Below are 13,381 nucleotides of genomic sequence, written 5' to 3' on the forward strand. Positions count from 1 at the left end.
AGTGCGGGGAGCCAGGCGGGAGCTGATGTCAGCACCGAGCTATGTGGCCACAGCGCCAACCAGCCCACAAGAGACAAGGCTCCCGAGGGAACAAGGGCCTTCCCTTCCTTCCCTGCTGAGACTGTAAGCACCAACCAGAGTGCTGTTCCCCAGGAGAGGCTCTTCTGCCAGCTTCTTTGAAGAGTGCAAAGGGCTCATTTTCTCCAAAAACAAACATACACTTTGCTGCTCTGGAAGGATGTGGCTTTTAATTTAAAATCTAAGGTCATGTAGAACGTGCCCCCTTTATACTAAGGTCATGACAAGAAGGGACTTTGACATCTCTGGAGCCTCTCATATGAGCCAGGGTTCTGGCCAGGTGATGTCAGCGGGGCCTGGCCTCACCCCTGTGAAGCAGGCACGGCCATCCCCTGTGGGGTGGAGAAGCAGGGCTTTCCCAGGTGGAGCCGTTTGTCCCCAGGCCACACCAGCTAGTCACTAGCAGGTGCAGCATTTGGAAGAGGAGGCTCACCCCTTGTTGAGGCAGCTCAGACTACAATTCTGTATGGAGGTGTGGGTGTGGCCAACTAAGCATTGCTCCACTTTTTTTATTGGCTTGTTTGTTTTGTTTTTTTTTTAAACTTTTGCATGAAAGTAGGCACCTCATCACATGTTGCCTCCCCCATGAAAGCATCGTTCTGTGTTGAAAGTACAGTGAATGTGCTGGGCTTTTGAAATTAAGAGGAAGGTGAACCAGAGCAGAGGTCAACCTGAGAAACTCAACACTTGCCCAAATGGAGAGAAAGAGGTGACCCTAATGATCAGAAAACTGATCCCCTTCAATGTGTAAGTCACTCGGTTAGGACTCCAACAAAAAACTGAACTTAGTCTAATTGTCTGTGTTTTACATATTCATGAGTGAAGTGCTCACTGGTTTACTATAGACTGGTTAATCCAGTCACTCCTTTGAGCCCCATAACCAACTCAAGGTTGGTACATTTATGTAGATAGAGTTCATGTTTTGCAAATTCAAGAACAGAGGCCAAAATATGAAAAGTGACTTGTAGAGGGTTTCACTGCTGATAAGTAGGGGAGCTTGGATTCAACCCAGATCTTTTCTCAGTTGTTTGTATGGTCTTACCATATCTCACTTCCTTGGAGGAAGTAATTTACTTTTAATGGATTCACTCTGAATGGATTCACTTCGAACGCCATCTCCGGAATACCAGGGCTTAAGTTGGTTCTGAACAGGTGTCTACTAATGCTCCTAAGGCTTTTTCAAGAATGCCAGTCTAGTCCTATCCTCCTCTCCCACAGCTTCTGAAGGTGATAGCTCCGAACCAAGAGGTGGGAACTTAAATTTAAAGCCTGCATTTACAGAAAGTCCATCCTGAAATAAAGGAAGATGGAGGGGGCATTTCACTGGCTTAACCCATGTAGAATTAGAGCTGTCATTCATATGTGAAAAATGACTGCATGAGTGCATACGTGTCTACATTTAGTATCTGGAAATGGTGCTAGTCTGTCTTCTTCAGAGAGTGGTTCTTCAGTTGTCTAGAGAAAAGCCAATGAGAACACCAAGCAGCTCTCACTCACTGCCACCTTATACTCTTGTCGCAGCCCTTTCGGTCAGCACTTTCTAGGTGAGTGTAAAATGATAAATAGCCAGTCTCGAAAATAAAAAAAAAACAAAACTACCACCCTAAATGGTTGTGTCCTAGTATGGAGAATTTACATTCTGTTTAGACTACCCTTTAAAGCACTGTCGGGAAGCTCTGACATTTCGAGGTCTTGAAAATAAATAAATATTAGTTGATTGACATCAGCTTCACTCTCCTGGTTGGAGAAGGAAGCCAATGGGGATAAGACATGCTGAGTTCCCAGGTGAGTCAAGCCCCCTGTTCCTTCCAGGGCCACATATTGTTTCCCTTCTGGAGAGCTCTCCACTCACCCTCATTCCCCCGTACCCCACAAAGTGGTACAAGAAAGGACAAACAGATGCTTTAACGAAAACCGTACACACTTTCAAGTGCTACACGGAAGTCCGGGGATCAGTAACTTCATCGACAGTGAGGTATACTCATGACTGGTGTGTCCTACCCTGTAAAGTAGAGACAGGGTGTGACATTGCTCATTATTCTATCATAGATGTGTTCCTCTTTGGTGAGCTTGCCCATCATACCACTCTTGCTTCAGTCTTTTGCAACCAATGGGAGAGATTAGTTCAAAATTTCTGATCATGAAATCTCCACTCTGCAGAACTTGTTGCATTTTTGTGGTCAGTGTTTTGATTTTATTCAAGCAAAATAATTTTTATTTCTGATCTGACGTTAATCTTGGGAAATCCCTCTGTTTTCAAGGTTTGTTTCAAGAAAAACAAAATTTCTCCAACTCCAAAAATTTTAGTCATCCCAAATTTTCTATTTCATTCAAACTGCCCACCACGGACTGTGAGCAACCATTTTAAAAAGCCAAGTGTTTGTATTCCTAAAAGTCAATAGCAAAAAAAGCAAGACAATAGTGTTCTGCTTGATTTAATTGCTATGTACTAAAACTTGTACTTTCTCTGAAGAACATTTTAATCATGTAAAAGAAAAGGTATCTTTAAAGTCAGTTCATATTCATGTGAGTTTTTTTTTTTTTTAATAGAGAACAGTACTGAAAAGTGGTTAGACATCAGAGAGCATAGCATGAATAAGAAAGGGGGCTTGAAGTGACTCCCTCCGGAGTTAAGCAATTACAACTACTTTGCTTCCTCAAGCTTCAATATCTGGTGTGACTTGTTATTAATTTTTATTTCACAGTTTGGTTCAAGCCCTTGAGTAATTATCTGCTCTTTTTTAGATTAAGGATCATTCTGAGAGATGTGACCAGAGCGGCATATTGGTGCCAAGATGAGATTAGAACCTTGAATCTGACTTCTGATCTAGACCATGTGACCATAATACCTGCAAGGAGCGAATGGCCTTGTACAGTTAGCAAAGGGGAAAGAGAGGAGAAAGATTGACCTCTTGCAAGATATAAAAAGAATGCCTACATTAGTTTTAAAAATTAGTTTAAATAGAAGACCCCAGCAGGAAGCACTTCTTTTTTTCCCATGGGGCATCATTTGTTGTACAGTTTTTGCCTGGGACATCAAAAATTGGTTTAATTATATCAACTAAAAGAAGGTCACAACCCTGGAGCTAAGGATCTCTGTTAGAAGTCCCCGACTCCATGATATTCTGTGCAAGGAAATGGGTAGCTCAGTAATTCAGAGAAAGAGAGCCTTTGCTAACAAGGTGGGAACTGGGATGGCATCACAAAATAAGGCGCATGGAGATGTCTGTGCTAGAGTGTTTTCTGACTACATCCTGAGAATCTTCCATCTCAAGAGAGAGATCAGCACCTGCTAGGCAAGAAACCTCACCAGGCAAAAGAGGAATCTTACAGCAATTGAGAGCATGAGCAAGGGGCCACTTGAAAGGCTATGTTGATTGAAATGGAGGCATTTGAATCTTTAAGAGTTGGACATGTTTTCCGCTACTCTACTCCCACCAACAGAATGGCCCCGATTGGCTGTCTTACCTGTAGATGGGGCCTTCACCATCCGGGGACCCACCCACAGGCTTGCCTTGCTCCCCCAGTCTGTCTACAGGCCAGGGCAGGAACACCCCCGACCTTACCTCTGACGGACAATGTCCACTTTGGAGATCCTCACTTACTGGCCAGGCTCGGGGGCTTCTTTTAGAAACCAGGAGTCATAGCCCGCCCCTCTGTCAAATCCAAGAGTATGTATTAAATGCATACTGTGTTTTTAATAGAAGCAAGTGAAAGCCCCCATAATCCCTCACTGGTGTGTGGTTCTTGATGGTTTATGGAGCAATTTTATGCATAGAAGCCCCTTAAATCCCCTTAATGCCTTGGGGGGGTCCCCTTATCTTCATTTTTAGAGCTGAGGAAAGGAAAGCTTAGCGAGGTCAAGCCTGGGTGCAAATGGGACTGAACCAAATCATGTAGTGGCTTTTTCACACCACGTAGGGCGGCTACACTGCCTTTCTGGGCCATTTTATGAAGAGGGGGGAAGACTGTGGTGGCGAAGTCACCATACCAGAGGGGGCCTGCTCTCCACAAGACTTACCATCGATGCTGTTACCCTGACTCACCAAGTTCTGCTCTGTAAAATGCCGGCTCTTCCCTCCACCCCCTCCATATTCTGTTCTGCAGAAGCAGGACACTAAGCACTGCCCACAGCCAAGGGATGAGGCTAGAATTCAGTTCCGCCCCCAAGACCAGAGTTGCTACATAAATTATTTTGAATTTTTCTGTAAGGAAGGTTGGGCTCTTCTCCGCTGCTTTGTTTTGTTTTTAATATTTATTTATTTATTTGAGAGAGAGAGAGAGAGCAGGGGTAAAGGGAGACGGAAAGGGAGAAGGAATCTCCAGCACAATCTCCACTGGACACGGAGCCTGACGTTGGGCTTGATCCCAGGACCCTGACATCATGACCTGAGCCCAAACCAAGAGTTGGATGCTTAGCCAATTGAGCCACCCAGGTGCCCCCTCCACTGCTTTGGTTTTTACTGGCCTTTTACTAGAAGGTCCTGAAACCAGTCTGATGGATTTTATACATAAACTATGATGTGAATATAACCTATGCTTTCCATAATGCCTTTCCTCGAAGCCCCCCAAAATGAACAAAAATATGAGTGAATCACCATGCAGTGCTTGCCATCTTTATTTTGGTGGGGTCTTCCTTTAAATGATAAAGCGCCCTGTGTTATTTATGGGCTGAAGCATGCATTGCTCACAAAATGTAAAGCAAACCAGGTTACAGGACATCCCTGCGGGGTGACAGGAGACTGCAGGGATTGGGTGACTGCCCCACACTCGGGGGATGGCTTCATTGCCAGAGTCACGCTTCCCGTATTCTGGAGGGGTAAGGAGAGGAAACATAATTTTCATGAAGCCACCCAAAGGAAGCGTTTTCAGTTCAATTCAGAAGTCACTTCTGGAGCCCATGCTACCTGTGGGCCTCTAGCTAGGGACTGCAGCTGGCTCATGTGAGCACCCCCAGGTCTGTGTTCAGAGGAGAGAGGTCTAGTTTGCTCTATGCCATGGCAGAGGTCACAGAGAACACCAGGGGCCCAGGGAGTAGGGAGGAGGCGGACAGACAAGGCTGCATGGGAATCCATGTTGGGAAAAGCAAGGAGCCCACCAGCCACAGGGAACAGCATATGGAAAGGTGCAGAGGCACAGAGGGGTCGCAGTGCTGTTGCCTTCAGTGAGAACATGGGTTGCTTCTTCACGAGGATAGGGAGCAAAGAAGGGAGGGCAAAGCAGGGGTGTACCCCCAGAAGCTGAGTCTTTAGGGTGGTTGAAAGCATTTTAGAAAATCACTCCAGGCAGGGTAAGAGTCGAACTCTTTAACAATCTCTGTAGCCCAGGTACCAACCAATCAAATCAGACACTGGCCATAAACATCTGCAGGCCAGGAGGCCAGGCTATGGAGTAGACAGACACAGAGTAGGAACAGCAGTGTGACCCCGGCCTTCCCAATTAGTAGACCAAAAGCCGTCAGCGATGAACCAAAGCAACCCTTCATCTCTCGTCCCAAGTGGGGCTGGGGGCTCTCCACCTCTCAGGTGGAAAGACACACCACTGCCTAAGGCGCTCAGCTCGTCTGGGAGTCTGAGCTATTAGGCAGGGACAGAATGAGGCTGTGACAAAACACTGGCAAGTTCCGGGCGGGAAAACCCAGAGGGCCAGACTGCAGATCTGCTGCCTTTGTACCTGTGGGTGGGAGGGGCTGAGGAAGAGTAAGAGGGCACGAGGGAGAAAGATACACAGGAAGCCAGGCTTAATTTTCAATTAATTTATCAAAGCACTTTCAGTTCCCGCTTCCAACCAAGTAAACCACAGTTAACACAGAAGAAAACAAAACCAAACAGGCCTGAATCATTAAACCTGGAGTCCCTATCCCAAGGTATGCACCCCGCACTCAAAAGGAACAGAGGGGGCCAGTGATTCTTGCCTGTTGACCAGGCGACAGGTGCATAGGAAGTGCTCACCCTGTGGGATCTCACCCGATCCTCTCAGCAATCCCACTGGGAAGCTGTGAGTGATCCCATTTTATAGATGAGGAAGCTGAGGCCTGGAAAGGTCATCTTCTCCCCTCAAGGTCACAAAGTAGAAAACGGCTCATGTGGACTTCACATGTAACCCAAGAGCCGCTTGAACACCAGGTGGTCTGCTTTTTAGGAGAGGTTGGTACAGAGGAGTAGCAAAGTTCTGTTGTGGCTGCCTGGGTGTCCCATCCCAGCTCTGCTAAGACAGGATGGATAAATTACTCAGCTGTAAGGCAGGAGTGTCTGGTGGTTCAGAGTACATGCTCAGGCAGGACTGTTGGGTTTGGAGTCCTAGCTCTGCTGCCGATGATCTGTGTGTGCTTGGTCATGTGTCTTAACATATCTGTGCCTCTGTTTCTTCATACATAACGTGAACTAGACACATTGTGCCTGCCCCGCCCTGGATACTCACTTACTTGTTTGATTTCCAACTGGCAGTGCCTAAGACATGTTGCCTGACACTTTCTCATGCCCCCAGAGCTCTTGTCCAGGGCAGATGGAACGGCTGAGAGATGAATGCCCTCTCCACTCTCCCGGAGCCTGAAAGGGAACAGGTGTATAAATACCTCAGCTGCCTCCCCTCTGAGTCATGCTCTACACTGTGTCTTGGACTTCCCACGGGGTTGAGCTGGTTGAGCTCCAGCTGCCCCCAGTAATAACTGGCTTAATAGAGCACGCAACGTTGGCTGCCTTCTTTCCCATCCCACTCCCCTCATCTGCTTCCGGTGCTTCCCAGGCTCACCTCCCAAATGAACTACTCACACTTGAGTCCCTGTCTCAAGGTTGGCTTCTGGGAGAACCCAAGCTAAAACAAATAGGGATTATGTACTCATTTCAGCTGAAGAGTGGTTTAAATCCTAAATCTGTGTAAAGTGCGTAACAGTGCTTGCAACACACCGACACCCAGTCAATGTCAGTTCTAATCCTTAATCCAATTAAGCAGTCAAAGGAAGATAGGTTAGTGCATAAAAGAAAATACCCAGCTCGTTTCACTGTTCTTGTACAGAGCCCATCGTGCTGTCTTGACTTGTTGGCCCCAGCGACAGGCTTGCGGCCAGTCTACCACCCTGGGAGCATCATTTGACTTCTAAGCTGCGTGTGCACCTGCACAATGAGGATGGCCCTGGCGTCCGCCTCCCACCGCTGACATGAGGGTTAACATACAGGGGGGTCATACGTAGAACCCCCTCGGATGACCCCCCCTTGGAACAAGAACTGTTCAGAGGAAGCTCAATACATTGTAGCGATTATACAAGTGTAACTTCACCATTTGAAATTTCGAACAGTAGCTTCGATTTCTGTCACTTTCCTTTAAAAAAAAAAAAATAATAATAACCAGAATGCCAGAACTCAAATAAACCGAGAGGCCATGTGACCTCATCTTTTATCTTTGTCAACTAACTTTAGGTTGCCGCCTGTACATTTTGGACATTATGTCGCTTAGATTCTTCGTACTGTTAGAATCTCCCAGAGAATGCCATTTATTATTTTGTTTTGTTTGGGCCATCATTCAGGGTGCTAGTTCCTTCTCACCTTCTGTGGGCAATAAGATGGCAGGTCAGAAGTTCAAGGCAATGACAGAGAGGTGAACTGACTTGGCCAAAGCTGCTTAGAAAGATAGAGCCGGGCTGGCTGCCAGGCCTCCTGTTCCTAGTGTTCTTTCAAAGACACGCGCCTGGACTTCACCTTAACCTCCCGGGCTCTCACTTCCCCCTAGGCAGCAGTGGATAAGCAGAAAGTACTCAAGCTGATGCATGAGCCAGTCTTGTGATGCTTCCCTGTCTGAACTCCGACCTTCTTTGGTATCTGTGCTGTCGGTCAGAGTGAAGCAACAGAGACAGGGCTTCTGTCTTCCATTCCTGATAAGGAGTGACCACAGCACCAGAGGCCAACACATCGTACGCTTCCTATACATTATTATATTGGGGCTCGTTAAGCCAAGGAGCATCTAAGCCTCTGCCATGCTCTTTACCATTTCCCCCTCTCGCATGAGCCTTGGGAACAATTGATAGGATTTATCTAAATATTTTCGGAAAATTCGCTTCATTTTATTTTGGTCATTCAGCTAACGTTTGGTTTCGAAAATTCAAAACACTGTATTTCAAACAGTTCTCTAGTATTTTCTTGTCCTTTGTATGTTTGTTTGTTTGTGGATAAATGCAATTGACAGGACCAGATTTCTTGGGTTCGAATCCTGGCTTGCCTTCTTGCGAGCTGTGTGGTATTGATCTCCCCGGGTTTGTTCCCTCATCTAGAAAATGAAACAGAATAGTCCTCCCCCCATGGGGTTTCTTTGAGTATTTGAAGAGTGGTGTATATAACGTGTCTAGAATAGTACCATTGTTCTCACAGTTCAAAAGATTTTGTTTTCTTGGATTTTAAGCAACTGCAGATAGTAGAAAACAACAGGTAGTAGTGACTTACAAGAAATGTGACTGATCTGTTCTTTTCTTTTTTTTTTTTCTTTCCTGGGCTAGTCCACATTCTGAAAGATTCTCTGTTCCTTTTGTTTCCCCAAATCATTTTTCCCTCTTGCTTTTAGAATAGAGTAGAATCTGTTTTTCCTATTGGAGAGAACCAGGTGGGTTCCAAATCCCTGTTATTTGAACTTTATTTTTTCTATTCTTTGTACCTATTAAGGATTTTAGGAGGGCAGGGTTTAGGAGTAAAGTCCTAGAAAAGAATGCAAAGAGACCAGCCTTATTTCTAAATTATAATCTTTACAAAGTATACTTAAGGGGCGCCTGGGTGGCTCAGTTGGTTAAGCGACTGCCTTCGGCTCAGGTCATGATCCTGGAGTCCCGGGATCTAGTCCCATGTCGGGCTCCCTGATCAGCAGGGAGTCTGCTTCTCCCTCTGACCCTCTTCCCTCTCATGCTCTCTACCTCTCATTCTCTCTCTCTCAAATAAATAAATAAAATCTTTAAAAAAAAGATTTTATTTATTTATTTGAGAGAGAGAATGGTAGAGAGAGAGAACATGAGAGGGAAGAAGGTCAGAGGGAGAAGCAGACTCCCTGCTGAGCAGGGAGCCCGATGCGGGACTTGATCCGGGGACTCCAGGATCATGACCTGAGCCGAAGGCAGTCGCTTAACCAACTGAGCCACCCAGGCACCCAATAAATAAAATCTTTAAAAAAAATTAACACTGGTCTTTTTTTTTTCGTTTTTGATTTTAAGAGAATGGGCACTTGGCAATGGATCTCAGGTTTTAACCATCCTAACAAAAGATTTCCACAGCATCATTCCTGAGAGTGGGAGTCTATGGCACAAAGACCAGTGTCCTTCCCTGGTGGCAAAGATGAGTTGCACGAGGGTCTCTGGCTCACTGGTAATGGGCTTTGTGCCCTTGTCCCCAGGGAACAGCACAGAACCTTGTATAGATAGATGATTCATGTCAACACTCTGGCTCAGAGATGACCAGGCTCACCCTGAGGTTAAAAGTTGCCCTTGGGATTCAAGGTAAAAATCTCAAGCTGGTCTCCAGTTGTTCTCTGTTGGTTTGATTCATAAAACGTGCAAATCTTAACTGCTCAGCTTGACAGATTTTCACATATGAGCACACACAGGTAGCCTCCACCCAGATCCAGACATAGAACCTCTCCATCTCCCCAGAAAGATCCTCCCACAGCCTCATGTATTCCTAGGGGTGACTGCCATCCTGACTTCTGTCATCATAGATTCAGTTGTGCCTGCTTTTGAATTTTATTATATAAATGAAATGCTAAAGGAGATACTCTTTTATGTCTGGCTTTTTTCACACAGCATTGTATCTCTGAGATTCATCCAGTTGCATCAGAAGCAGCAGTGTGCTCTTTTCCATGGAATGAATCTTCCATTGTCTGAATTCCATTTTCTGAATTCCATTCTACGAATATATCCTTCTCTCCATTCCACTGGGATAGTAGGCCTTTGGATGGCTTCCAGTTTGGGGTGATTATGAATCACGCTGCTATCCATGTTCACGTACTTTTACCCCCCTTGGTGACCTCATTCTAACAGGGTAGTGGTCACTTATAACCATGAATGGGGCTTGTGTGACCTTTAGATAGAGAGGAATAAACAGGCGAATGTTTTTAAAGCACCTTGACCTTGAGAATTAAGAGATCATTTACTTTGGAAAGCAATGTGATTGTTTAAAATAGTTGTGCAGCCTCAAGCAAGCCATTAGATGTCTCCAAATCTCTGCCCCCTCATTTGTAAAATAATATTAGTATTTTGCAAAAGTAAGAGTTGTTGTAAGAATTAGATGAGCTAATAAGTAAAGCACTTATAGCCTAGCCTAACTGAAAGCTCAGTATCAATTGCTATCATTGGCCTTTCAATGTAATGATCATTCAGGGTAAAGTCAAAGATGCTATAACGTCATAGGGTTTATTAACACAACAGAACCAGTATAGATCAAGTAGTTTGTTTCAGTGCCAGATGTCAAGTGAAAATGTTTATTCTGTTTTTCTTCTTACTTTCTAACCTCTTTTGCTTCAACCTTGACTTCTATCGCGGTATAAAGCTCTAAATTTAAGCACAGATCTCCTGGACATAGAGGCAGAGGAAAAAATAAATAAAACTTGGGCTGGAGAAGCAGATCATTGTGGGGTCAGCATTAACTTTGGCATGAGTTTTAACTTTCGGTTATGGGAAAATTGTTTTTCCCATGTTTGCGCATCCGGCTTAGATTTCTCTTTGTTCCTGACCTTCTAATAATAGGTGGTAATTTGGATGCATTGTGATCTGAATCAATGTCAGGAATTCCCAAATCCAGAGAGATAACTATTTCCAGTTTTATAAGGAAGCAGATCCATGGGCTTCCAAAAGAGAATCACATTAAAGTCTCATAGATGAGGTCTGGCTACCCAGGTAGTTTTGATGAGAACGGGCAAACATTTGAGATTGGAAAGCTGATGTTGAAAAAGCAGAGAGATTAGGATTATATAAATCATCATCAGTCTGAATCTCCAGATTTATGGTCACTTTACTGTCAGCCAAGAAAGCTACTTCATTGAGCAACCATTCAGAGAAAGAGAGAAAAATAATGCCTTCCACACCTAAAGGTATTTCCAAACTCTAGCCAGAAACACATTTCAAAATTTAAAAAATTTTTATTTTGAAATCATTTCAGACATACAGAAAAGTTGCAATCATGTCTACCCTTTATCCTGATGCTCTGAACGTTAGCTCTTTGTCATCTTCATTCCCCTCCTTTCTCTTTGCACATGCACGCACACACACACAACATTTACACGCACACACATACACCCTTCTTTTTTCTGAACCATTTCAGAACTAGTTACAGACATGGTGTCCCTTTACCCCTAAATGCTCAGTGTGTATTTCCTAAAAACAGATATCTTGTTACAAAACTATAGTATAAAACTATACTATATTACCACAGATTGAGTGTTCACACTAGTACCTGACCTGCAGACTTTATTCAGATTTCATCCAGTGTCCCACTAACACTCTTTATAGCAAATGAAATAAAAAATTTGGGGTCCAGAATTCATCTAAGGTAATGTGTGTATTTAGGTGAACTTATTTTCTCTCAAAATATTTGAAGAAATCTTAAATCTTCTCTCCTTTGAAAAAAAATATTTATTTACCTGTCAACCAGATGATCAGTGGGTCAAAAGAATGTCTTCTAGAATATTCACCTGTGCTCATGGGGGAGGGGGCATAAAAATAGTTAAAACAAAATCTATTTCATTGTATTGACTCTCTGCAAAAAACAAAACAAAACAAAAAACATAGGAATTTATTAGGGAAGATTCACTTTCCCCGGCTTTTCAGAAAACGTACTGGAGTGTGAGGAGCGGTGGCACTGCTCAGTTTTGTTGGTTGGGCGGGTGTGAAGTGATAACCTGTCTGCCCCATAGCCAATGCAGAGTTGCACATGTCCATCCTGAGAAAGCAGACCTTGCATTTCTTCTTCCTTCAGACAATGGTCACAGTAGCTGCACTTTCTTTCGCAGATGTGGTGCTGGAAAAAGCCATGCACAAGTGCATCTTAAAGCCCCTCAAGGGGCACGTGGAGGCCATGCTGAGGGACTTCCACATGGCCGACGGTTCGTGGAAGCAACTCAAGGAGAACCTGCAGCTTGTGCGGCAGAGGAACCCCCAGGAGCTGGGGGTCTTCGCCCCAACTCCTGATATTGTGGACGTGGAGAAAATCAAAGTCAAATTCATGACCATGCAGAAGATGTATTCACCGGAGAAGAAAGTCATGCTGCTGCTGAGGGTCTGCAAACTTATTTACACTGTCATGGAGAACAACTCAGGTGAGTTGCCCAGGCTTCTGGCACTTCCCACCAGGGCCAGGGATGTGGCCGGGGACACGTCAGGCTCTCCGATTCCCAGTTCCTCTTTGTTTTGATCTCTTGATTTCACCAAGCAGCTCACAAAAAATACAAGTGACACGCTGGTGTCTGGCAAATTGGTCACTTGCAACAGATGGGTATTACCAAGAAGAGGTAGCAGTTGAGGCAACAAGATTCTTGTATGATGCCAATTTGTTAAAGATTTAGTTCAGAGCAGTGGATGCGGCTTCAGTCTCTGGAGACTGAAGTCAAATCCTAACTCTGTGAATGAGTTCATTAACTATGGGGCTTTGGCTCCCTTAATCTACTTCTAAACTGAAGTTTCTATGCCTGTCATTGAATCTGATCCTGTCCTTCATAAAGCGGGGATTAGATGAGGCAATGCAGGCATAGCCCCAAGCACGATGGAAATATTAGCAATTATCATTACTACATTTTGGCCAGTGAGGTTTTGTGTCAATGATCTACGTCCAGCATGGGTCAAACACGGAGCACTTAATAATGATAATGACTTCAGTACAGCCATTTCATTGGTTCTCCCTTATCTGCTGAAGCAATGTCATTGAATTCACAAAAGAATTACATGGTTCAAAAGTAAGTCCTCGGATTTCCTCAGTTCTGCTTCTTATAGACCCAGGAGTCACCATGATTCATGGCTAGTGATTGGACCCTGCATAGTACTGGGGTTTCAGTGAGCCTGTGATTGACTTTTCCTCTAAGTAAAATTGCTTCATGGAAAAGCAACAGAGAAAAAACACAGGCTGTATTAACCACCACTTGGGTAGATGGGAATGTGTGTGCACTTTGCATATTGTTGGGCAAAGACATTAAAATGTGAGCTCTTGAGCCGGTCGTGATAGCATATGAACATCACCTCTGAAATTTGCAAACATATTTCTCGTACAGGAAGGGTATTTTCTGCAGTTCACACAAGCATTTGTATAAGTTCTAAAATGGTGTTGGTGCAGGATTATGCTCTTCT

General features: G+C 44.4%; 1 protein-coding gene across 13 annotated transcripts in view; it reads left to right on the forward strand.

Moving 5' to 3' along the window:
- RIN2 (Ras and Rab interactor 2) overlaps nt 1-13,381 on the forward strand; it is a 241,267-nt gene that overhangs the window by 218,013 nt on the left and 9,873 nt on the right. For all 13 annotated transcript variants that reach the window (XM_073878448.1, XM_025876877.2, XM_073878450.1 and 10 more), the window contains one exon: nt 12,055-12,360. In XM_073878448.1, coding sequence (XP_073734549.1) covers nt 12,055-12,360 — 306 coding nt within the window. The remainder of the gene's footprint in view (nt 1-12,054; nt 12,361-13,381) is intronic.

The sequence above is a fragment of the Callorhinus ursinus genome, unplaced genomic scaffold (assembly GCF_003265705.2).
Source record: "Callorhinus ursinus isolate GAN/ISIS: 27379988/994484 unplaced genomic scaffold, GSC_fseal_2.0 scaffold29, whole genome shotgun sequence".
NCBI classification, from domain to species: Eukaryota; Metazoa; Chordata; class Mammalia; order Carnivora; family Otariidae; genus Callorhinus; species Callorhinus ursinus.